Source organism: Miscanthus floridulus, chromosome 1 (assembly GCF_019320115.1).
Source record: "Miscanthus floridulus cultivar M001 chromosome 1, ASM1932011v1, whole genome shotgun sequence".
NCBI classification, from domain to species: domain Eukaryota; kingdom Viridiplantae; phylum Streptophyta; class Magnoliopsida; order Poales; family Poaceae; genus Miscanthus; species Miscanthus floridulus.
The window spans coordinates 44,250,025-44,273,900 of NC_089580.1; the positions used below are offsets into that span (position 1 = coordinate 44,250,025).

Sequence of the window (23,876 nt, forward strand, 5' to 3'; positions counted from 1 at the left end):
GCGTGGTGCTAGTTTATGTGGGGCGGTGGCTGTAGTGTTAGGATAGCAGAGACATCTGAAAATGCGCAGGTTTGAGTAATCCGGTGGCACGCCGAAGAGTAGGGCATATGGTGTTTCATTGCCGCGGGGGCGACAAGGGCGCCGGTTGAGTAAATATGTAGATGTCGCAAGGGCATCGGGCCAGAATGAAGGAGGGAGTGCAGCCTGGAACAGGAGTGCACGAACGCCATCGTTGATGGTGCGAAGAACGCGTTCGGCACGTCCGTTCTGCTGAGATGTGTAAGGACACGTGAGGCGCAACATAATGCCATGTTTAGCATAGAACGCGCGAGAAGCTGAATTATCGAATTCCTTTCCATTGTCGGTTTGAACACACATGATCGGACACTGAAACTGTGTGTAGACAAAAGCATGAAAAGAGATGATAGTGGGAAGAACATCAGACTTATGCCGCAATGGAAAGGTCCACACAAAATGTGAAAAATCATCAAGAATTACAAGGTAGAACTTGTAGCCTGAGTTGCTTATTATGGGCGATGTCCATACATCACAATGCAAAAGTTGGAAAGGAAAAGAAGAAACATTGCTGGTCTCATGAAATGGCAGCCGCACGTGCTTACCAATTTGACAAGCGTGACAAGTATGTGGACTGGATTTGGTGCAGGTAAAACCTATGGAGCGAGACAGGTGCTGGAGCGCGTCCCAACCGGGGTGACCTAGTCGGGCGTGCCAGAGGTCAGCAGCTGTTGAAGAAAGGAGAGCCTGCGCCGATTCCGAAGATGATGTGCCCGGAGCAGTGCGCAAGGGGTAGAGCTCTCCAGAGGAGTCACATCGGAGGATAGCCATCCTGGTTCATAGATCCTTGATGGTGAATCCCCAGGGATCAAATTCAACAGACACAGAATTGTCACGGGTTAGTGCACGGACAGAGATGAGATTCTTAACCAATTGAGGAGCAATCAGAATATTATTAAGACGCAGGGAAGAAGAAGTAGTGGGAACAATGGAGTTGCTAGTGCAGGATGCCGTCAAATGGCTACCGTTGCCAACAACAATATGACGGGGAATAGTAGATGATGTGCAAGATGATAGAATACTAGGATGCGACGCCATGTGGGAGGTAGCGCCGGTGTCGAGGAACCAATCGCTACCGCCACTGCTGGGAGTGTTCAGGGACATCCTGTTGAGCGCCGTGTAGAGCTCCGGCGGTATGGTGCCCGGGTATTGCTGTGGCGGTGGTGCGGCGAGGGCTGTCATGGCGGACAGAGGAGCAGCACCGGGGCGAGGCGCGAGAAGACCAGGGCGCCATGAGTTGAGCGGCCACGCCTAGACCACTCCCTGCCACGGATTGTACGACGACGCCCACTGCGGTGGAGGGGGTGCGGTGTGGCTGGGTTGAGACGAAGGCGCGCTCTGGCGGTTGCGATTGTCCGCCTTGCGCTTCTTGCGGCGGTCGCCGCCACCACCAGACGGCGTGGTGGATGCAGGCGTAGGCGACGGCGGTCGAGGAGCCGGTGCAGCCTTGTTGACGGTGGTGGAAGAGCCGGTGTCCTGAGCAGCGAGGAGGGCCGTCTGGGCCTCCATCTCAAGAGAGCGCTTGATGCGGTGCTCCTCCTGCAGCAAGTAGGACTTGGTGTAGAGGAACGTCGGTGGCGGCGTCATGGTGGAGAGCACGGCAATGGCCTGACTGAACTTGTTGTTCAGGGCGCGCAGCGTGTTGATGACGAGAGCCGGGTCGGAGACGGCGGCGCCGCAGTCGTACAGCGTGTTGGTGAGACGCTTGAGGCGGCCACAGTACTCGCCAATGGACATGTCGCCTTGGAAGAGGCTATGGAACTCTTGCTGGGCGTAGACGGCGCGTTGAAGGCTGTTGTCCAGGAATTGCCTGGTGATGGCAGACCACACGGCGTAGGCGGTGTTGCCCGGTTTGTAGACGTCATTCCAGATGTCCTTGGACACCGTGGAATAGAGCCACGACACGATGCAGGCATCGATCTGCAGCCACTCGAGGTCAGCAGTCATGGCGGCGGCGTCCACCGTGCCATCGATGTGACTCAGCAGCCCGAACTTCTTGATGGTGAGTTCAAAGAAGGAGCGCCACTGACGGAAGTTGCCTTCGTCGGTGGCAAGTTTTACAGGGACGTGGCTGTGGATATTGATGAGAACGAGTGTTGTGGCTGGGGGAGGAGCAGGTTCGTCGGCCGCGGCGAATGGGTTGGAGGAGATGGAACCGTCGGGCTCGCCATGGCCGGAAAGCAGCGGAAGATGAGAGAGGATCAATGGTCGACTGATACCATGTAAGAAAGCAATTTGGGAAGAATGACCACGGCTTGTATTACAATCTGTTGAGATACATATACAGGGGTGAGAGCAGAGGCCAGCGGCTCATGAGTACATGCAGATCCTACGAGATCCTACAAAGGAGGAGGCTGGCCGTTACAGAAATGAAAGGTGCAGAGCTACTCTAGCTATCCTATACATGTTTGTTTACATTCTCCTTGGCTGTAAAGGATTAAGTCGTCTTTGTTGTAACTGAAACCAACCAGCAGTCGAATTCCTATTGAATTTGACAAGCCTAACTTACTTTTGTGCTTTAAGAAAGTTCTACTAGAGACCCAAAATGGCTCCCCCATCCATTAGCATTTAGCAATGCAACGCAACAGGACGAGTCTCATAGACTTACAGCAGGTTCAGTCCTTCACCCAACAGCTAACACCAACAGGGGAAATTGAGCAAGACTTATACCATGTGTAGAACCATGACTTAATTTTTTTTTCTTTTATGGGGGGCAGAGAGAGCATCCTCTGACGAAAGCTGAGAGATAACCTCTTTTTTTCCAGACAAAAGGTTTCCTTCATTTTTATTCAAGAAGAAACAAAATAACTGACGGAGGCTGCACCCAACTTCAGTGTATTACTGTATTTGGAAGGCATGGTACACACACTGCTATCAAGAGCTAATTAAATCCTGCTCACTAATGCCCTTTTGTTTGGACTTACAGATGCAATGGCTATCATTGTTCAGATCGACGACCTACGTGCGCATGGGCGCATGCAAGATACTAGTAGACAATGATGTTGTAACCTATGCCCAGATGACCTTCACAAAGTTTCGAGAAACGTTGATGTTCAGGCTAAAAATATGCGTCATGTTCGTTTGATTTATAAATCGTACTTTTTTAGCCAACGAATAATATTTTTCTCTCACAACAAATCAGTCAATAGTACTTTCAGTCATGGCTTATCAGCAAAACGAACAGGGCTATGGTTAATACCTACTCTCTAATATGCAATGCCATCTTGTCTAGCGAAGACCTGCGTGTGTAATACATATATTTTTACTGCTATGTATTAAGATTTTTTTTGTTTTTTTTTAATTCGTTGTCGCATATGGATATAGCCAAACCCATCTCTTATGACCCACATGAGAGAGGGGTGTAGCCAAAATGCATCTTTAATGACTGGCAGCATGTTTGTTACATCTGTCTCTCTGATGACCCACGATGACAGACAGAAAAATCCCTGTATTTGTTGGATAGCAGGTCACTGCGTAGGGAGTATGAGTATGAGGTGGAGGGCCTAGGCTTAAACGGCCAAATGCGAGCTGGCGCCGCCGTGCTCGGCGCAGAGGGTTTTGAGTGTCGCGAGAGAGGGATAGCGCCAGGAGCAAGAGATTAACTCTAAATCTCTGGCTGATCTTTCATTAACAGAAATGTTCCTTACTTATACAAAATGCCTAACCAATTGTTCCTGAACTAAAGGAATGAAAATCACACAGAACAATCTCCTAATGAATCGGCTCCTGATAACTGCAATGACGTCGCTGAGCTGTGACCGCGCGCTGGCGTCGCGCGCTCGCCTCGGTCCACCGCCTAGCCACTTGACTTGTTCCGGTGTTTGTAGACTTTACCGACCATAACATCACTCCCCCCTAAGAACAGCTCGTCCTCAAGCTGGAAGGAGGGAAACTCAGCGCGAAGCTCCTCCAGAGGCTCCCACGTAGCCTCGGCTTTTGGCAAGCCCACCCACTGGACGAGGACGTGCTAGGCTCCGCGACAGAGTTGTGCACGTAGAGCGCACGCCGGCTGCTGAAGGCGACGACCATGGTGGAGCGGAGGCAGCACCGGTGGCGAAGTCGGCGGTGTCCCCTTGAACGCACTACAAGAAAAAGTGATATTAACAACGGGATATGTGGTCGTTAAAAGTCCAAATGTGGTCGCTAAAAGTTATTAACGACCACAAAAGTGTAGTCGTCCATGGTCGTTAAAAGCTCCATCGTTAATACAATTAACGACCACACAATTTTTCCCGTCGTTAACTTTTCAACGACCACACAATATGTGGTCGTTGATACTACACTAATAACGACCACATTTATAGTAATAACGACCACATTTTCTATCGTTAATATTTTTTATACCATCTGGCATGAAGTACTAACACCATTTTTTAGTAACAATGACCATTTTCTAAACTTTTAGTACAATATTTATGCTCGTATTTCACATTGGCTAACACCAATTTTTATAGGGTGAGCCACCACTTTGCACAATATACAAATGCACATTCACCATACCAGAAATCTATGATAAATAAATTTGCAACAGATTATTCATAAATAACTCTTAATATTACAAATGTATCTAATACTGCGTGACTTAGCAATCCTATTACAAAGAAGCAAAAGTCATGCTCGAAGGCAAGTACACAATTAGCTGGTCCTCCTCACAAACAATTCCTTTGTCATGCTTCTAATAATATTCTCCAACCTGATTCCTACAATATGAGATTCTTAACAGTTCCCTGGATATTCATGTTGTCTTTAAACAGCATGCATATGACCCTTTCTTATGCCCATCACCTTCTTGAGTTGCTCGATTTTGTAACTTCGACTGTAATTTTTTTCTACCAGCCCAGCTACAGTAACAAAGATGTCCTGCATGTTTAGGAAAAGAATCACTTGCATACCCATAAAAGAAACTGTGCTACAGTTCTACTTTGCAGAATTCTACGATCAAAAGAAAGAAGACAAACCTAACAGGCATGGAAATCTTTTTAGGCATTACATGCAATTGATATTCTTGATTCATGATGCCCTTCAATGCCGACAACATAGAGATAAATCCTGCATTAGAATTTCCAACTCATAACTAGAGTGTCATAGGATTCTTGTGTAGATCAACCACATATAAGATTTATGTTTCAAGATTGAACTTAAGAAATACTATCATAATATATAGTTCACATGTTATGAAACTACTTTATTATTTTTTAAAATTGATTGTCACAGTTAAAAATGTTTGACTTAATCAACCTGATGGGACAAGTAAAAAAACGGATGGAGTAGTATTGAGGAAACAGCGAAATAGTAAAAAAGTTAGGTTATTAACATTAAACAAGCACGAGGAATTACCTAATACACATTGGTTTGAGAAGACATGCAGGATTGGTATCTCGCTCTTACTAATCAAGAAAAGTACAATTCATTCCTTTTTTTTTTTGAAGGAAAGACTTCATGCCTTTTACCTTTTTCTTTAATGTGATGAAAGGTATTGCAGTGCAGCACCGGCGGTTCCAGACACCATAGCACAGGAGCAGCAGACAGTCATCAGACCCTGCAACACTGGGCACTTTTGCCGAGGTACCAAATTAGTTTAGAAACAAAGCAGTGATTAGAACAACCTGATAGAAGTTATACTTGTAGGCTGCGGACGCGTGATATTTTGATATGTCCAATATTTTAGTGATGAGAGGATAATTGATAACACGGCGGGACGCAACGAATCAACGTACCAGGTAAAGCAAATTCAACGCAAAAATCAAAAGACTCGCTCTACAAAATACTGCAATTTTTTCCGAACATTACATTGACCAGATTCAATATTATACTAAGGAGAATGTGAACAGATCACCGTGACTCTCAACCAAGAAAAATACAACTGAAAATTATAGATCTGATATATAAGGATGGACTAGGGAACCTGGTCGCTGCTCCTGATCGAGATCTTGTAATTAATCTTGCCCAGTGCACCGCCAGGCCATCACCGAGATGCATCTGGGCAACAGCATGCGGATCGCGCGCCTCCCCGTCTTTACGTGAATGCTGATCCGGCACGCCGGCGCTCGTACCCATCACGCCGTCTCGCAGTCCGAGGCCCTCGCCTGCGGCGTGCGTCCCTGGAGTTCTCGACTTGCTAGGGTTAGACGGAAGAAGTCATGGGGCAATAGAAATTGGGGCCTTGTTTAGATACCCTCACTACAGGAAAATCAGGCTTTGCCGACTGCCAGTCTCTTTCCCGACTGCCTTTCTCCAGGCAGTCGGCAAAGGGGCTCTTTGCCGACTGTTTTTCTCTGGCAGTCGGCAAAGAGCCTGGCAGTCGGCAAAGCCTCTCCAAGGCAGTCGGCAAAGGCTGGCAGTCGGTAAAGAGGTCTTTGCCGACTGCAAAAGACAGTCGGCAAAGACAGACCGTCGGCAAAAGTGGTCGGACGGGACGGAATTCCGGGCCGTCGGCTTTGCCGACTGCCCTCCGTTAGCAGTCGGCAAAGGCCTGCCCTATTTGCCGACTGCCAAGGAAAGGCAGTCGGCAAAGAAGCTCTTTCCCGACTGCCATGTTAGGCAGTCGGCAAAGATTTTTTTATTATTATTATTATTTATCCCAGTTTTTTTCTGTGGGCAGTACATATTGTTTGAAATCTCATGTTCAAATTTGGGACCTTTTTATGATATTTTGCTATATTTCATTCAATTATTTTATTTCCTTGCATTTTCTCGCATAGTCCAAATTTGAACTGCAGGTGCATGAAATAATGAAACGCAGCCGTTCGAAAAATAATATTCATGTTGAAGAGTGTATTTTTAGGCCATGTACATGACCCCACTCAAAAAATTGAAGGTCTTGTCCACGACAGATGACCATCCCGATGCGGTATTAGTATTTTTTAATTATAAAAAATCCAAACGAAGTCTGAAAATCACGAAACTTGGCGAGGTGTCATGTTATCATATGCGGATACCATGGTAAAAATTGGACGATGTTTGGAGCAAGTTGCGTCATCTGATGTCCAAAACTCCCATATCTCACATGTGATATCATATGTGATCACATGTGAGATATCAGAGTTTTGGACATCAGACGACGAAACTTATTCGAAACATTTTCAATTTTTTACCATAGTCTCCACATACGATATCATGATGTCTTGCCAAGTTTCGTGATTTTCAGACTACGTTTGAATTTTTTATAATTGAAAAATACTTCTACCGCACCGGGATTGTCATCTCGCGTGGACAAGACCTTCTAATTTTTGGGTGGGCTCATGTACATGGTCTAAAAATACACTCTTCAACATGAATATTATTTTTCGAATGGCTGCGTTTGATTATTTTATGCACCTGCAGTTTAAATTTGGACTATGCGAGAAAATGCAAGGAAATAAAATAATTGTATAAAATATAGCAAAATATCATCAAAAGGTCCCAAATTTGTACATTGTACTTGAAACAATATGTTTAGCCCACAGGAAAAAATTGGAACCAAAAAACCAAAAAAAAAAAATCTTTGCCGACTGCCGTGGGGAGGCAGTCGGCAAAGGATTTGCCGACTGTATGCAGTCGGTAAAGCCTTTGCCGACTGCCGCTTTACGGCAGTCGGGAAAGGCTCTGTTGTTTTAAAAAAATAAAAAAAGGAAGGGATAACCCTATCCACTCACAACCCCCCGCCCACCCCCGCGACCCGCCTGCGCACGCCCCCCCGCGCCCCCGCCTTACCGCGCCTCCGCCGGCCCCCGCGTGGCCGCTCATCCCCGCCCGAGCGCCGCCACCGCGCGCGCCGGCCGCGGCCAGATCCGCCGCGCCCCGGCGCCCTGCGCGCGGCCGCATTCACCGCTGCCCCGACCCCCCGCGTTCCCCGGCCGCGGCCGGCCCCCACCACCCCCGCCCACCACCCCGACCCGGCGCGCCCCCCCCGCGGACCCCCGCCTTCACCGCGCCGCCGCCGGCCAAGATGGCGCCCCGCCCTTGCTCCGCCCCCGCGGCTCCTCGGCCATCCCCGTCGCACCGCCCGATCCCGCCCGGCGCCGGCGCGCACCGCGTCTCGCCCATTGCCGCGCTTCCGTTGCCACTCCGAAGGTCCCAAATTTGTACATTGTACTTGAAACAATATGTTTAGCCCACAGGAAAAAATTGGAACCAAAAAACCAAAAAAAAAAAATCTTTGCCGACTGCCGTGGGGAGGCAGTCGGCAAAGGATTTGCCGACTGTATGCAGTCGGTAAAGCCTTTGCCGACTGCCGCTTTACGGCAGTCGGGAAAGGCTCTGTTGTTTTAAAAAAATAAAAAAAAGGAAGGGATAACCCTATCCACTCACACCCCCCGCCCACCCCCTGCGACCCGCGCGCCGCCCCCGCGACCCCCGCCTTCACCGCGCCGCCGCCGGCCCCCGCGTGGCCGCGCGCCCGCCCTGCGCCCGCCCGCCGCCGCGGCCGGCCGCGGCCAGATCCGCCGCGCCCCGGCGCCCGCGCGCGGCCGCAGGCAGCCGCTGCCCCCGCCCCGCCGCGTTCCCCGGCCGCGCCGGCCCGCCACACCCCCGCCCACCCCGCGACCCGCGCGCCCGCCCCCGCGACCCCCCGCCTTCACCGCGCCGCCGCCGGCCCCCGCGTGGCCGCGCGCCCGCCCTGCGCCGCCCCGCCGCGGCCGGCCGCGGCCAGATCCGCCGCGCCCCGGCGCCCGCGCGCGGCCGCAGGCAGCCGCTGCCCCGCCCCGCCGCGTTCCCCGGCCGCGCCGGCCCGCCACGCCGGCCGCCGCCGGCCGCTGCCGCGCGCAGCGCGCTGCCCCGCCCCGCCGTGGCCAGCCGCGGCCGGCAGCGCCGCCCTGCCCCGGCCTCGTCCCCCCTGCGCCCGGCCAGACCCCCCCCTCCCGCCGGCCATCTCCCCTCCCAGCTACTCCGTCCGGCCTCCGGCGCTCGTCCTCCGGGCTCTCCCTGTCGCTGCCCGCTGCGGCGCCGCCCGTTCTCCTCCTTGCCGAGCCGTGTATGTGATGTCGGCCATCGAGCCGTGTATGTGATGTCGGCCATCGAGCCGTGTATGTGATGTCGGCCATCGAGCCGTGTATGTGATGTTGAATTCTTTTTGCAGGTTCTGGAAACCTCTCCGTACAAGGGAGGTTCTGCCGAAAATTTGTACTTATATTGTTTTGTTGTGTTTCAGAAAAGCGCGGATCCGAAGTAGCCCCGTGCCTTGGTCGTCGGCCTGCACAGCGTCACCTCGGCACCTTAGGTATAACCCCTCTTCCCATATCATGGTCTAGGTCGCGTCACCAAGTTAGGTGTCTCCCGTCCGAAATTGATACAGTTGGAAGTAGTACTTCCAACCGTATCTGTTTCGGATTGTCCACGTTTTTTGGACAGCCCACGGATGCGTAGATGGGTTAGCTTCCATGTCTTGCTCATGTCTGAGTCGTAGTTTCGGTTGCACCTCCCGGTTGTTCTCCGGATACACACACTCCCTACGGGGACGTGTATCTGGAGAACAGCGGGGAGGTGCTGCCGAAATTCCGATTCAGACGTGGGCATGCATGGAAGCTAACCCATCTACGCATCCGCGGGTGGGATTAGGACCTATCCTTCACCTATTAGCAGGTAGGAACGCCATGTAGATGCAATGCCTGGTTTTACTACTTGCTTATGCATACGACAATCTCGACTATTATGGCATAGTCGAAGAAATATATGAGCTCCACTTTGAGGGCATGAAAGAACTTAAACCAGTGGTATTCAAATGTCATTGGTTCAATCCTAATGAAGTTAGAAGACAAGATGACATTGGGCAAGTTGAAATTCGACAGGATTCCGTCTATGCTGGTGAAGATGTCTACATTGTGGCTCAACAGGCCACGCAAGTTTACTATCTCCCATGGGCGTGCCAGGACGATAAGAGGCTTAAGGGTTGGTTCCTTGTGCACTCGGTATCGCCACGCGGTAAATTGCCTGTCCCAACTGATGATGATTACAACTTTGACCCAACGGCAGATAACGGAGAGTTCTATATTCCTGAGGGCCTAAATGGCCATTTGTCGATAGACATTGAATCGCTGATGGACATGGAAGTAGACAACGAGGTTGATGAGGATGAGGGTGAAGTAGTGCAAGATCCTGAAGACATAATCATGCTAGAGAAATGGAGGGCTTGTCGCGAACTAGGTGTTGAGGACAGTACAGCTCAGGCACGCAAGGATTTCCAGTGGAGTGATAGCGATGATGATGATGATGATGATGATGATAGCGATGACGTGGAGCCAACCACTATCGTTCGTGGAGATGCATTCTAATTCATGTATATACTATATTGTTTAATTATTACTTTGTTTTTGCAATTATTACTTTGTTATTATTACTTTGTTATTATTCTAATTCATGTGCTAATTGGTTTAATCTCTGTCTTTGTTTTTGCAGGCATAGGACAAAATGCCGGGCGGAAGTAGACCGCGGCGAAACACAAAGTCGATCTACGCACGGGCCCCGACACCGACAGGCATCGATGACGAGGCGTTGGAGGTGCCGACGTCAGAGGAGACTCGGTCACGTCGTAGGACAGCGAGGCAGCAGCTCTTTCCCTCAGACGACGTGCAGGAGACCGGAGACGACAGCGAGGAGGAGGAGGGGGAGGAGGAGGAGGGGGGAGGAGGAGACACCAGGGGATTCGACTTCCTCAGGTTCGCGCAAGGTCTACCAGCGTGGGATCACACGTCTCCCTAGAGCGACGATCGCCTTGGAGCACCGTCCTGTGATTCGACCTGAAGGTTCTAAGTAAGTAACCATTTATGTTTTTACGACTTATTCATATGACATGTTTAACATTAAAACTTCAGACTAACAATTCTTCTTACTGACTTGTGCAGAGGCTGGCAGATTGTGAGCGGGGGTGGTGCACGCAGTCCGAATGGCATGCTGGGCCTCCTGATTAAGAAGCACTACCCTGGCCTTATCGAACTCGACGACGTGACCAAGGTGGTGCCTTGGCATTGGTCGGACTTCTACAAAGTCAAGGACGCACACGAGGTCCCCATCGCGACAAAGATCAAGATGGAGTTTTGGGTGAGTTCTTATTGCACTGCTTTGTCGATACACATTCGCTGGACGTTTTTGAACTAATGAAACATGTAGGACTGGTTCACATGTGACGAGGGGTACGAGGACCGGGCGTCGGTGGTGCAGGACCGGGCCGCCATGGCGCGGGTGAAGGACATGTACTACGAGGCGCACGTCCAAGTCCTCGTCACCTACTACGCTGACGTGAAGCTTGAGAGGCTGCCACCCGCGGACGCCAAGAAGATGCTCCACTACCCTGAGACCGACGTTGCCAAGGACATCTACATGCAGGTAATTAAGGAACATTGCTTATGATTCCTTCCATGCAAATGAAGTAGAAGACGTTACTACTGATTCATCTTCTGCCATGTCATGTAGTTTCCTGCTGAATGGTGCAAAACATACATGGACTGCTGGGAGGCCATTGTGGACGCCTGGAGAACGCCGGAGTCGTATGAGGAGCGTCGCAGTCGAAGTGAACGTGCCAAGATGAGGCAAGGGCCGGCACACCACCAAGGGAGCCGCTCCCTCGGACAGTACTGTGACGCATGGGTAAGCTTCTGTCAATTGATTTATTTATTTATTTATTTATTCTATCTCATTACGTGTAATCGTCCTTGTGTGTTCCTTGCAGTCCCGCTACCATGACGGGCAGGTCATCAACTTGTACGAGGGCTACGCTTTGTCGAACAAGGGCAAAGCGTCTGATCCGAACAACGTCTTCAGCTCGGCAGATGGGCCCGAGGCGTACACCAACCCGAACGTCTATGAAAAGATGGCCCGGTACACCGAGGCGGCTCGCCAGCGCTATGGTCCGGACTACGATCCAACCCAGCAGCCCCTGGACACAGACCTCGTGATGAGGACGGGAGGAGGGAAACCGCACGGCCAGTACTCGATTGCCAACAACGCAATCGATCCGACCAACGTTCCTAGCCTTCGTCAGATTCGTAGGTCCACCAGCACGACCTCCGACGTCCCCATACGCCGTCGGCAGCCGTCCACGTTGGCAGCGGTTCAGGTACCTTCAGTTCCATTCCTCGTTAATTGGTTTTACATATGTACCTAATTACCTGGGTGTGACATTGCAGTCCGAGCTGGCCGAGCTGCGGGCCGCGACAGAGGCCCGAGAGGAGGCCCATCGGCGGGAGATAGCGGCCAGAGAGGAGGCCCATCGGCAGGAGGCTTTGCGCTGGAGGCAGGACTTTGCCAGCTACATTCAGAGCATTCAGATCCCTGGTGCTGTCATGCCTCCTTTACCCGCCACGATGTTCGGTCCAGCACCTATTGACCCTACGGGGAGTACGGTGAGTATATATATTGGTCTCCATTGTTTTCACGAGGTCTGTGTAGCTACTAATGAGATCATGTCTACTTTGTGCAGTCAATGTCAGCGGGTTCGAACCCGACTCCTCCAGATGGACGTTCTCCTGGGTGGCAGGTTGTTTCGCCTCCGACATACTTCGGGCCTCCGGGTGGCGGTCTTCCTCGGCCTCCACAGTACGGGACCGGAGCGGCGGTGAGCTACCCTCTGCCACATACCCACCACGCGCACACCGGGTGGGAGCACCGCTACACGTCGGCGCCGCTCCAGCAAGGCCAGTCCTCATGGTCTTCGTGGCCTTCAGTTCAGGATGAGCATAGGGACCGTGGGTCGCACGAGGAGTGAAGTTCTTTTGGTTTGATGTTGGACTTGCGCACTTGTTTTTTATGTTTCGATGATCTGTGGACTGTATGGATATTAATGCTTATGGATGCTTGGATGTGATCTATATGTGAATTCGTGTTATATATGCGTGCATTTGGCTTATATATATAAATGTGTGATCTGTGTACTTTAAAGTGTGATATGTATATGAAAAAACAGGAGAGAAAAGAGAAAAAAAAAAAAATTTCCAGCTTTGCCGACTGCCCTGGCAGTCGGCAAAGCTGGGCACCACAGCCTGCAAAACCAGGTTTGCCGACCGCCTTCCTGGCAGTCGGGAAAGCCTTTGCCGACTGCTTTTCTCCTGGCAGTCGGGAAAGCCTTTGCCGACTGCCAGGAAGGCGGTCGGCAAAGGAGACGGGACGGGACGGCGACGGAGTCTTTACCGACTGGTTATACGGCCGTCGGGGAAGCCTTTACCGACTGCTGTCCGGAAGGCAGTCGGAAAAGAATTCTTTCCCGACATCTTCTCTCCCGGCACCCCTTTGCCGACTGCCTAGGCGAAAAACGGTCGGCAAAGCCTTTGCCGACCGTTTTTCAGCCTTTGCCGACTGCTTTCGGCAGTCGGCAAAGAGGCCGATTCCTGTAGTGCCTCAAAATTCCAAGTTTTTTCACTCTCTCTCCATCACATCAATTTTTAGCCATTTGCATGGAGCATTAAATGTAGGTAAAAAAAATAACTAATTGCACAGTTTAGTTGGAAATCACGAGATGAATCTTTTGAGCTTAGTTGATCCACAATTGGATAATATTTACCAAATAAGATGAAAGTGCTACTATTCATCGGTTTGAAATTTTTTTCAATCTAAACAAGGCCTGGCTTCCGCTAGCTGGTTTTATTTTGTTGCCAACTGCCGGTAATTAAGGTACACAGCTGTACCGAGTACCGACGACCACATTATACGTGTAATTAACCACGGGTAGCTTTTTGGTCGTCGGGATCAAATTATAGCACCAACTTAAAGGCCGGACTGGGCCAAATGATCGCCGACGACCACATATTATCAGTGGTCGTTATCGTCTCGTTGTTAATACGCATAATTCTTGTAGTGACGGCTTGAGGACGCCCACGTGGAAGACGTCGTGGACGCGTGCGCCCTCCGGAAGACGTAGACGATAGGCGATGTCGCCCACGCGCTCGGTGACCTAGAACGGCCCAGCGAACCGCGGGCTCAGCTTGCCCCGCAGCCCGGGCAGCAGGGACTGTGCCGGTCGGTGAAGGATGCGAAGCCACACCCAATCGCCCACGACGAACTCCAGAGCGCGATGGTGGCCATCATAGTAGCGCTTTGCATACTCCTACGCTTGAAGAAGACGCTCCCGAACGTCGGCGAGGAACACGTCGCGATCGTGCAGCAAGTTGTCCACGGTGTTTGTGCGCGCGGTCCCGGCAGTGTAAGGGAGCAGGGCCGGTGGAGGGCAACCGTATACAACCTAAAACGGCAAGGTGCACAAGGCGGAGTGATATGACGTGTTGTAGCAATACTCCGCCCAGGGCAGCCAATCAAGCCAGGCGCGGGGACAATCGCCCATAATGCAGCAGAGATACATCGCGATGATTTTGTTCACCGCCTCGAACTGCCCGTCTGTCTGGGGATGGAACGCCGTGCTGAGGTGGAGCTTGACGCCGGCGAGCTTGAAGAGGTCGCGCCAAACATGACCAGTGAACACGGGGTCCCGATCGCTGACGATGGAGGTCGGGAACCCATGGAGGTGAACAACGGCGTCGAAGAACCCACGTTTTGTATGATGATTAGGCTGATCCTTATATCTACTCATCTCATATAATTTGAGTACGTCACATGATTTAGGATAGATAAGTGTACATGCCAGGTAGCAGTTTTCTAAATACTAATGGTTTACATCAGATAGCTTCGGTACTTAGAATGCTCATGATGGAGTGTGGCTAGAAACTGGAAATTGGGGTATTGATTGCTAATTATTTGGTGACGCTGATGTGTTAGCTCACACATTGCTTTACAAAAATCTATTCATGTTTGTTCAACCACCAGTTGCTGATAATGATGTCGGTGTTTCCTGTTCAGTGGGACACAGCAGGCCAGGAAAGGTTCAGGACAATTACAAACAGTTACTACCGAGGAGCTCATGGAATCATCGTAATTCCTCTTAACTCGTCATTTACAGCTCACGCTGATCTCTATTTACACAATCATTTTCAGCTTTCCTGTTTCACTTATTCAGTGTAATACAGTGAACTAGGATGGCTTGAATAGATTTGCAGATCACTCTTTTTAATTATTAGACTGAAGTGGTTAATTTCCCTTTTTGACCTTACACAATGTGCCAGTCTTGGTATGCACTTAATATTGTGCAATGCTCTTTTCAGATCGTGTATGACGTGACAGACATGGAGAGCTTCAATAACATCAAGCAGTGGTTGAGTGAGATTGATAGGTATGCCAGTGACAACGTGTGCAAGCTTCTAGTTGGGAACAAGTGTGATTTGGTTGACAGTAAGGTTGTTGACACTGAAAAGGCAAAGGTAAAGATCCTTTTTCTTATGCTTCTCTTTAAAATACTAGCCGCAATTCTGATGCTGGCTAACAGCTATCTAAGACAACTTTTACAAGTAGCAAACGAGAATGAACACAATGAAGGGAGGAATGTGTCTCTATTCGTTATGAAAATACAGTGATTTGTTTTGATCCAAAGACATGTATGCTTAACTGAGGGTGTGTATGGGTGGGTGGGTGTGGTGTGAGTGTGTCGTATTCATACATTTCTGCTTCTTGATGCAATGATGCACAGCTCTATTGTGTATTCAAGGAAAAAATAAAAAATTACAGTAGTCACTGTGATTCTATTTTATTCTCGAATCTCGATAGATAATTAGATGTCCATGTTTATATGTTCTTCCTAAACCTGGCAATCAAATCAATTGCAGGCTTTTGCAGATTCGTTAGGAATTCCCTTTATCGAGACAAGTGCAAAGGAATCCATCAATGTGGAGGAAGCTTTCCTAACCATGTCATCAGAAATCAAGAAAAGGTAAGCAAAAAAATAAACTTTTTTAGAAGCCATTTTGTTCCCATTTATCTACTAAGCTCGACACTGTAACATTGCTGAACTTTCTGCATGCCGCAGGAATGAAAGCTTCATAAAACTCTGTTAGTGATTTCTGACTGTTTCTTAATGCATTTTCTTTGGAGGAAAATTATGCACAACTGAGTGCTTTTTTTTTGGCTCTTCCACTCTTTACTTGATTACATATTTCCTTAGGTGAAGTTACATTACACATATATGCTAACCAGCCAAATGATGAAGCTTTTCCAACAATTTCACATGTGCCTTTCCTTTTGAACTACTTGAGACTCAAGTTTTTAAACTTTGAATTATTTTCTAGTTAAATAATTCAGGACATCTTCTTGACATTAATGTTAGCTTTTCCAAGTGCTGTGGGTAGATTGTTGTGCAATTTTTGTGGCTTTATGATCCTTTTCGGTGCTCTAGTAATATGGAGTGTGCATGCTCCCCATGTGACAGTTGTATCGGTGATATAACTCCTTTTTGTGCAATCTTATTAAAAAAATCTGCTTTTTGTGCTGTTCTGAGTTGGATTTTAGACTGACGGTCCTGACTGATTGAAATTACTATTGATGCCGTGCAACTCCTGCAGGATGGCAACCCAACCAACCGTGGAGAGGAGACCCACCGTCCATGTTCACATGAAAGGGCAGCCAATACAGCAGAAGAGCAGCTGCTGCTCGTCGTAGTCAGGGCTCAGGGGGCACTTAAATTTGACTTGTGGTTAGATGGATGCCGCAGGATGTTGTCCAATCAAGATTATATTGGAGGAGACACTGAGTGGAATGGAGGATACTAAGATACTGTAATAGTGTCATTTCAGCGTCAGATATTCATCGTTATACAGATTAGCATAAATTGCCACAGTTTGTATTATTATTATCTAGCAAAGTGTACCATCAGTTAATCTTAAAACTTGCAGTTAATTGCATGATATATGGTGTGAGCTCTGGCTTATACAGATCAGCATTAATTGCCACAGTTGTATAACCTAGCATAGCAAATTGTACCATCAGCGATCAGTCAATCTTTAAATTGGCAGTTAATTGAATGATAACCGGTGTAAAGTGCTGGTTATTTTGATTGTTGAACATGATGATTAAGGTCATCTACCTCATCTTTTTGTCAGCCGGAGCTTCTCTCTGTCTTCAGACAATTCTGTGCTTGAATTTTGGAATGCAGATCTCAATTAGAGAATGCAATTAGAGAATATCTGTAGGCTTGTTGGTACTAGAAGACAATTGACTTGGTGATGGTATAATCATATATAACTGCTTGCTATAGAGAATATATGTGAACATGAGGTCCAACGAAGGTACTATCTGACAAAATGAATCAACAAACTTTGGACTGAAAGAAAAGAAAAAACAACCATCACAACAATACATACGCCACTGAACGAGATCACCATGGGTTCTAAGCTGAGCAGCATTGCTTCTTCTCAGCAGCGGCATCACCACCCGTCGCCACATTGATGGTCTTACCTTCCTTGACGCCTCCAGCAGCGCCCTGGCCGGCTTCATCTGAGGCCACAGGCTTCTTGCTGATGGCCCGGTAAATGTCGCCCAGGATCAGCTGGAATGCCTCCTCCACGTTGGTTGCCTCCAGCGCGGACGTCTCAATGTAGGATAGACCTTCTGCCTCGGCGAAGCTCTGTGCGTCATCAGTGGCGACAGCCCGGAGGTGCCTCAGGTCGGTCTTGTTGCCGACGAGCATGATTCTGATGTTGGAGTCGGCGTGGTCGCGTAGCTCCTTGAGCCACCGACTGATGTTCTCGAAGGTGGTGGGCTTGCTCACATCGTAGACCAGGACCGCGCCAAGCGCCCCACGGTAGTAGGCGCTTGTGATTGCTCGGTACCTCTCTTGGCCTGCCGTGTCCCAGATCTGCGCCTTGATGATCTTGCCCTCAACCTACAATATTATCAAGTCAGCACAGGTGAGGGACTGGAGGATTAGTGTCTGTAGTTGGACTGCTTACACATCGACAGAAAATACTGCGATAGAGAGCAAGACAGGCAAAATTAGATATATACAGAACTTTTTTAGGAACAACAGGGAAGCAGATTAGGTTAGTTATATCAGGTCCACTAACTGGCAACTGTCTGAAAAATGCAGAATGCGCCCTTAATTCGAAAAGGGTCTTGATCTGGAGGCTGCAGCTGAAGGCAAAATTCGCAGTTGAACAGGTATGGTTAACTGAGAATGTCGCTGTACAAGAGTTGTAGTTTCCACAATGAGCAGCTTGCTGATGCTTACAGCAGGAAGTCTTCCAGTCTCTGGCAACACAACAAGCAAGCAAGATAAAACAGCTGAGCTCAGTCTGGTAGGCACCTGCCCATACTCATTCTATGGCTGGTGGGCATGGAGGGTAGTTGGGCAGGAGGGTAGTTAGCTAACTCTGCACTAGGGGCACAGCACAGATCACAGTTGCCACTTGCTTACGGAGATGACAGCGACACTGGTTATGTTGAAGCTAACGTTTATCCACAAGTAAAACAGTGTACCCCACTAGTGGTGGTGCTGGTTGACGATGACTATATGATACTGACATGAATCATCATCCATCATGCACATAATGCAACAATGGGATGAGCTGAGCGCGTGCGGCGTGGCATGCGGCACCGGCGGAGGCGGAGCTGAGCTGGAGACGACTCACGTGCGGATCTGCTACCACCCATCCCATGTGCAGTGCGACTTGAATTCAATCGAGGCCACTCGTTGTTGCTTTGCCTTTGCTTTGCTTAGCAGGAAAGACAGTAACTTTTTTTAGCTTGCCCAATTGTTTGCCTTTTAATTTGTTTGATTGATGTATGTATGTATGTATGTATCAACTGAGTGTTGAGCTCAGGTAGCTACGGAATGGATGGATGGTGAGAACTGAGAAGAATGGGTCATTAATTGGAAGGTAGCGCGCGCAGATCCAGCATCCAGCAAGCTAGGTAGCTGACAGTGTGATGGAATAGACGAACGAACGAATTACAGGCAAGGAAGCAGCCAGTTTAGTAATAGAGATACTAATTGGTCGATAAATTGTTAAAAAAAAAACAGGACCTTTAACAAGAATGGAGGGAGGCTGGATCTGGTGTATAGAGAGGAGAGGATCATCGGAGATCTGATCTGAATATCTGATGCAGCACATTAGTAGTAGAACAATAGGGGGGAAGAGGGGATTGAACGAGTGACTGACATTGAGTGTTCGTGTGGCGAACTCGACGCCGATGGTGGACTTGGACTCGAGGCAGAACTCGTTGCGGGTGAAGCGGGAGAGGAGGTTGGACTTGCCGACGCCCGAGTCCCCGATCAGCACCACCTTGAACAGGTAGTCGTACTCCTCCTCCGCGCGCCGCCCAGCCATTCCTCTCCTTCCACGCCCGCTTCCTCCCCCCTTGCTCTCTCGCACTTCCTCTTCTTCTTCCTCCGATCTCCGTCAGAGAGGAGGGGACCTGTGCTGTGATGTGATGTGATGTGAGGCCTACCTCTACCTGGCTACCTGACCGAGCGGAGAAGCCGCCTAGGCGGCTGGCTGGACTGCACTGGATCCCACCCCACCCACTCTGCTGTCTGCTCCTGTTGTGTTGCGGTTGCGGCAAGGAAAAGGAGGTGACCTCAGACCTCACCCGTCAATCCGAGTCTGATCCCCGCTTCCCATCACTCCCTCGGCCCGCGAACATGTCTCTCCTGCCTGCTCCATCCATGGTCAACTACTACCCCGCCCGTGTACACGCGGTGTCTTAATTCAATTGCTTAGCCTATCTTTCATATTTTCCAAAATCCACTTATATAATCTTAATATATTTTAGTATAGTATAAAAACTATCTCCAATAACTTTTTATCCTAATCTTTTCTCTCTTAGGGCCCGTTTGGCTGCACTCTCAGCGCCTCCGACAATGTAGCGCACTATAGCACAAACCAAAGGAGCTCGATAGACGCAGCTCTGTTGTCTCCGTCGGTTTGATACGCAAAAACGGAATAAACCAGAGATGTTTTGCTAGTGCCACAGTGTAGCATAATAACGCACAGGAGCCGGAGCCGCTTGGACTTGTCTCCTTCGGTTTGATACGCAAAAACGGAATAAACCAGAGATGTTTTGCTAGTGTCACAGTGTAGCATAATAACGCACAGGAGCCGGAGCCGCTTGGACAGGAGCCTTGCCAGAGACGTCCTTAGGAAAAATCAATCAACACGTGTCGAAAGATACGTTGTGAGGGCGACTTCTCCTGTAGGTTTTCTTGGTTCTCCGGTCACAACGGTGCCCAGCCCTCCACGTAACTACTAGCCTACTACACCTTGAACTTCCTCTCCGGCGAGCTCAAGTCGTATGTCCATGAGGAGGATGGCGCCGTCATCCTCCGCGTCGACGTCTTTCTGGTTTGAGTGGGTCGTGTGACTTCGCGCTTAGGTGATATGTCTATGTTGACAAGGAGTGCGATCGCGGCGCCACAGCTCCAAGGTCGACGACAGGGGACGACGTCAACACCTAGCCTTTCCAGATGTAAGATGTCAGCATCCTTCGCTTACGTGCTGTGAGAAAGCAAAGAGCCACATATCTGAGTGGTGGAACATAACAACTTGAGTTTTTAGAAAGCAAGTATAGCATCCAAGTGTTGTTCTATCGGTAAAACTATGTGTGTGGAGCTGGAATGAATGTGTTTCGTTTAGTTTTTTCCTATGTGTGTGCTTTGTAATATTATATTTGATTTTCAAGAACGAGATATTAGAAACGATGGAGAGACTGGAGAGACCCAACGTACGTGCTTCTAACTTTTCAGCTGACTTAAAAAATATACATCGATTTACCAATTTTTCCTTCTTTTTTTTACTATTGGATTCTATAATATAACATATTATAATGGTCTCTTTAGGTCTACATCAACTAAAATCCCCATATAATCCGGTAAGAAAATATACATCTGGTTTTACCGCGTCCCATGTCACTCCATCATCTCTTGCGCCTATGACCTTAGTTGTTATTGCTTAGTTTTGTTTTTATTTTCTTTCGAGGTTATGCATATTGGAAGGAGGGTGGGCTGGTCCACCTTTTTTATCTTATTATAACTTACTGTATTCTTTGACATAACTAAACTATTGCACTGATTGGTTTATGGATAAATTCGATGAAGACATTGCAAAGCCAATCTTTCTTTATAGATCATCGTAAATTCATGATCATGTATGTTTGGAGGTATGGTTAAATGCTATGTCATAATCACTTTTGTAAACATTGCTCTACTTCAAAAGGAACCATTATTTATCGTTTAGATTTTATTTCTGCACCATTAAATTTTGTTCACTCCAAACAATCATACTACAAATTGACATTTGACCGTACCTCTTCTATACATTCCATGGAATAAAATAAGTTATTGTTGACAAATGCTTTTTAAAAAGGATCTCAGCTCCATATAAAAAACTATTTCTCTAAATGAGCTTAGACATAATTGTTTGAGGGGAGGCCGGAGTCCTACCAAAATAAACATGTTGGCATTTAATTTGAGCCCATGCCAATTTTCAGAGGCACCATGCCGGTTTTGACCTAATAAGGAAAATTCTATAAAGCGACGGAACAATAGTGCCACATTGGTTTTCTAATGAGATAAGGCCACCCCTACTCCCTATAAAATAGGGGGTACATGGCCGATTGGGGTATCCAACGATCCCATCGTCTTTTACATCTACAGCTCCTTTATGTCCTATATTCCAATCCCATATTGTTGTTCATCGCTTGATCCAATGACCAAAGATGGCGCTCTAGGCTTGTTGGCCGACCTAGGGCAACCCGGCGACGTCCTTGCCCCCACGTGGTCCTTCTCGGACGAGAGCTTTGACGGTTTCTTTGCTAGTTTGTCTGGAAACTAGCGGTTCTTCATCACGTAAGCACGTTGGTTCTTCGTCATGTAAGCACGTTGGTTACCCTTTGGTGGTTTGGTTCTTCGTCATATAAGCACGTTGGTTACCCTTCGGTGGTTTGCTCGTGAACCTCTAGGTTTTTCAACAAGTGTGATCCTCGTTGCGTTTTTTGGTCCGTGGCAGCCTGAGCGACCTAGTACTAGCTGTTGGTGTGTGATACGGGATCGGTCTGATGCCTGTGTCCGTAGGCTAGAATGGGTGTATTGGAAGATAAAGAATGGCACATGCGATGATCAAAGCGCCTATAGAAATTGGCTTGCATGCGTGTCTTACAAAAGGAGTTCGTTTGTGTTTTATCTCGTTTAGCTTAAACCATCCAGGGCGCATGATATTGTCCATCTCTACTATAATGGACCAGTCGAAAGTATACTAGGTCCCCCATGAAAACATCCCCCGCTGGGAGCCTCCAACCATTGCGCACCTAGAAAAATACACACACGAATTCAGCACCATTAAAATCAAGGGTTAATCAAACACCTTAACCAAATCCGATGGCTACAATTAGATGTGGGATGCCAGGCTTCTCACCCCGCATTCTCACCCCCGTACCCTGCTCGCACTTCAACGCGGTGTCCGCCATTCAACGCTCCATCGAAACCAATCATCATGACCAAAACAAAAACCTAGCCGCCACCGCGGAAACCTTTCGATCGCGAAAAAAACCGATGTTAGAAACCTTCCTGGCCGCCACAGCGGAAACCTTCCGATCGCCCTTCGCGGAGGCGAGGAGGAAGCCATGGTGCCTGCTGTTAGTGTCCCGATCGCCCCGATCGCCCGTGCCCACACCCTTCGTAGAGGCCATGAGGAAGTCGTGGTGCCTGCTATCGGCGTCCAGATCGCCCGTGACCACGCCCTTCGCGAACGAGCTGCGGAGGAAGCCACCGAGGGGAGGACGAAGCCGCGCCGATCGCCCACGACCTTCACGCGTGCGAGTGCGAGCTTTGTATTTTCCCCTACGGTCGGCCTGCGCCCCTTCATATCCCTGCTGTGTTGTGCTTCGTACATACGCATAGCGGCGGCACCGCGGCAGGCGCTGGACGACGAGAAGCACTGCAGGAGCACACGTGAGTCACTGAGTCCTCTGCAGTACGTCTCAAAATCTTCATTTAGGCTGTTTGTTTACTCATGTTTCTATTTTTGTCTCCCAATCTCTCCTAGCCTCCTAGGGCTAGCGACACGCGCATCATGCATCAGCTGTGGGTGTGGGTGTGGCTCACACGTAGGGTGCAGCAAGCAAGCTAACGCTCAGTTCGGGACACCGTAGCAATACTTGTCACCGTCGAGTGGACGGCAGTGGGCGCCCGTGACGGCGCGATCCTTGTCACCGTCAGCGACATTGCCGGTACTTAATTATAAGTGCAAATCTCTTAGATATCCCATGAATATTAGTCACTGAAATTTGCAATAGCATCTTTAGAAAAAAACAGAGATTACATAAAGCACCGTAACTATTCTTATCATCTTCATCTGGTATACTTAATTAAAAAATACTAGATGCATATTATTCACGGGTACTAGAGATTACATGATACTAGATACTAGCTTTGGCTATCTGTACGAGGCGCAGATCATCCACCATTACATGATACATATTATTTGCCACTGCTATCACAGACCGCTATCGTGAGGAAACCCTACTGCCCGCCGCTACTGCCGGCTGAAGATCATCGCTGGTACTTCACAATGTCTACGCCCGGAGATACACGCGATGCGCTAAGCGATATCACCAACATCGCAGGTATGCTTTCAGTATGTATGTATACTGCACTTTTGGGGTGTCTTTCTGATTTCCTATATACATCCAAACGCCCATTTTAGATGACGCCTCGCAGAAGAGGGAAGAAAGAAACATGCAGCAGCGGATTCATCGAGCTGAGATGTCCAGCGAACAAATAGAAGAGATGAAGAGGAAAAAACGTGAATACATGTGTGACTACCGAGCACGAAAAAAGGCTACATCCCAAAATAGTAGCACTTCCTGTGCTTTGACTGAAACAATGCCCACAACAACACCCATGGGTACTTAATCTCTTTGATACTTTCTTTATTTCTATATAATGAAACCAACTTTTGTACAACTGACAAAAATAAATATATGCAGATATTGATTACTCTGAGATGGACCAAATCACGCTA

At 48.7% G+C, this 23,876-nt stretch overlaps 3 protein-coding genes and 1 pseudogene across 5 annotated transcripts; 1 reads left to right on the forward strand and 3 right to left on the reverse strand.

Annotated features, from left to right (window-relative positions):
• Positions 1-826: 826 nt before the first annotated feature.
• LOC136481893 (uncharacterized) lies at positions 827-2,337 on the reverse strand (annotated as a pseudogene).
• A 2,288-nt stretch (positions 2,338-4,625) lies between these two features.
• On the reverse strand, positions 4,626-6,204 carry LOC136481901 (uncharacterized). Of its 2 annotated transcripts, none has more exons than XR_010764906.1 (4): positions 5,981-6,204; positions 5,526-5,622; positions 5,034-5,124; positions 4,626-4,935 (listed from the first exon to the last, which is right to left on the reverse strand). XR_010764906.1 is itself a non-coding variant. In XM_066479183.1 (4 exons), the coding sequence occupies exons 1-4, from the start codon at positions 6,130-6,132 to the stop codon at positions 4,917-4,919; spliced, it is 330 nt and encodes a 109-aa protein (XP_066335280.1). In that variant the 5' UTR covers positions 6,133-6,204; the 3' UTR covers positions 4,626-4,916. The 2 variants fall into 2 exon arrangements, 1 of the variants encoding a protein (XP_066335280.1); XM_066479183.1 differs by having other exon boundaries at positions 5,034-5,095.
• Positions 6,205-14,740: 8,536 nt separating this feature from the next.
• LOC136505961 (ras-related protein RABD2c-like) lies at positions 14,741-16,960 on the forward strand. 2 transcript variants are annotated; one of them, XM_066501120.1, is made up of 4 exons: positions 14,741-14,904; positions 15,096-15,290; positions 15,693-15,796; positions 16,425-16,960. In XM_066501120.1, the coding sequence occupies exons 1-4, from the start codon at positions 14,809-14,811 to the stop codon at positions 16,519-16,521; spliced, it is 492 nt and encodes a 163-aa protein (XP_066357217.1). In that variant the 5' UTR covers positions 14,741-14,808; the 3' UTR covers positions 16,522-16,960. The 2 variants fall into 2 exon arrangements, with proteins under 2 accessions (XP_066357217.1, XP_066357274.1); XM_066501177.1 differs by having other exon boundaries at positions 14,763-14,904; positions 15,135-15,290; positions 16,425-16,955.
• Positions 16,961-17,085: 125 nt separating this feature from the next.
• Positions 17,086-19,556, reverse strand: LOC136505867 (ras-related protein RABA2a-like). The gene is made up of 2 exons (XM_066501030.1): positions 19,020-19,556; positions 17,086-17,743 (listed from the first exon to the last, which is right to left on the reverse strand). The coding sequence occupies exons 1-2, from the start codon at positions 19,185-19,187 to the stop codon at positions 17,249-17,251; spliced, it is 663 nt and encodes a 220-aa protein (XP_066357127.1). The 5' UTR covers positions 19,188-19,556; the 3' UTR covers positions 17,086-17,248.
• Positions 19,557-23,876: the final 4,320 nt, after the last annotated feature.

Bases quoted from the DNA above. Each gene is read 5' to 3' on its own strand.
- LOC136481901 (XM_066479183.1), bottom strand. From the start codon at position 6,132: ATGGGTACGAGCGCCGGCGTGCCGGATCAGCATTCACGTAAAGACGGG. The intron at 5,623-5,980 runs GTTCCCTAGTCC...AAAAGTGCCCAG, and splicing joins CGATCAGGAGCAGCGACCAG to TGTTGCAGGGTCTGATGACT. The intron at 5,096-5,525 runs GTAAAAGGCATG...TCGGCATTGAAG, and splicing joins TCATCACATTAAAGAAAAAG to GGCATCATGAATCAAGAATA.
- LOC136505961 (XM_066501120.1), top strand. From the start codon at position 14,809: ATGATGTCGGTGTTTCCTGTTCAGTGGGACACAGCAGGCCAGGAAAGG. The intron at 14,905-15,095 runs GTAATTCCTCTT...ACAATGTGCCAG, and splicing joins GAGGAGCTCATGGAATCATC to TCTTGGTATGCACTTAATAT. The intron at 15,797-16,424 runs GTAAGCAAAAAA...CAACTCCTGCAG, and splicing joins TCATCAGAAATCAAGAAAAG to GATGGCAACCCAACCAACCG.
- LOC136505867 (XM_066501030.1), bottom strand. From the start codon at position 19,187: ATGGCTGGGCGGCGCGCGGAGGAGGAGTACGACTACCTGTTCAAGGTG. The intron at 17,744-19,019 runs GTCAGTCACTCG...ATAATATTGTAG, and splicing joins TCGCCACACGAACACTCAAT to GTTGAGGGCAAGATCATCAA.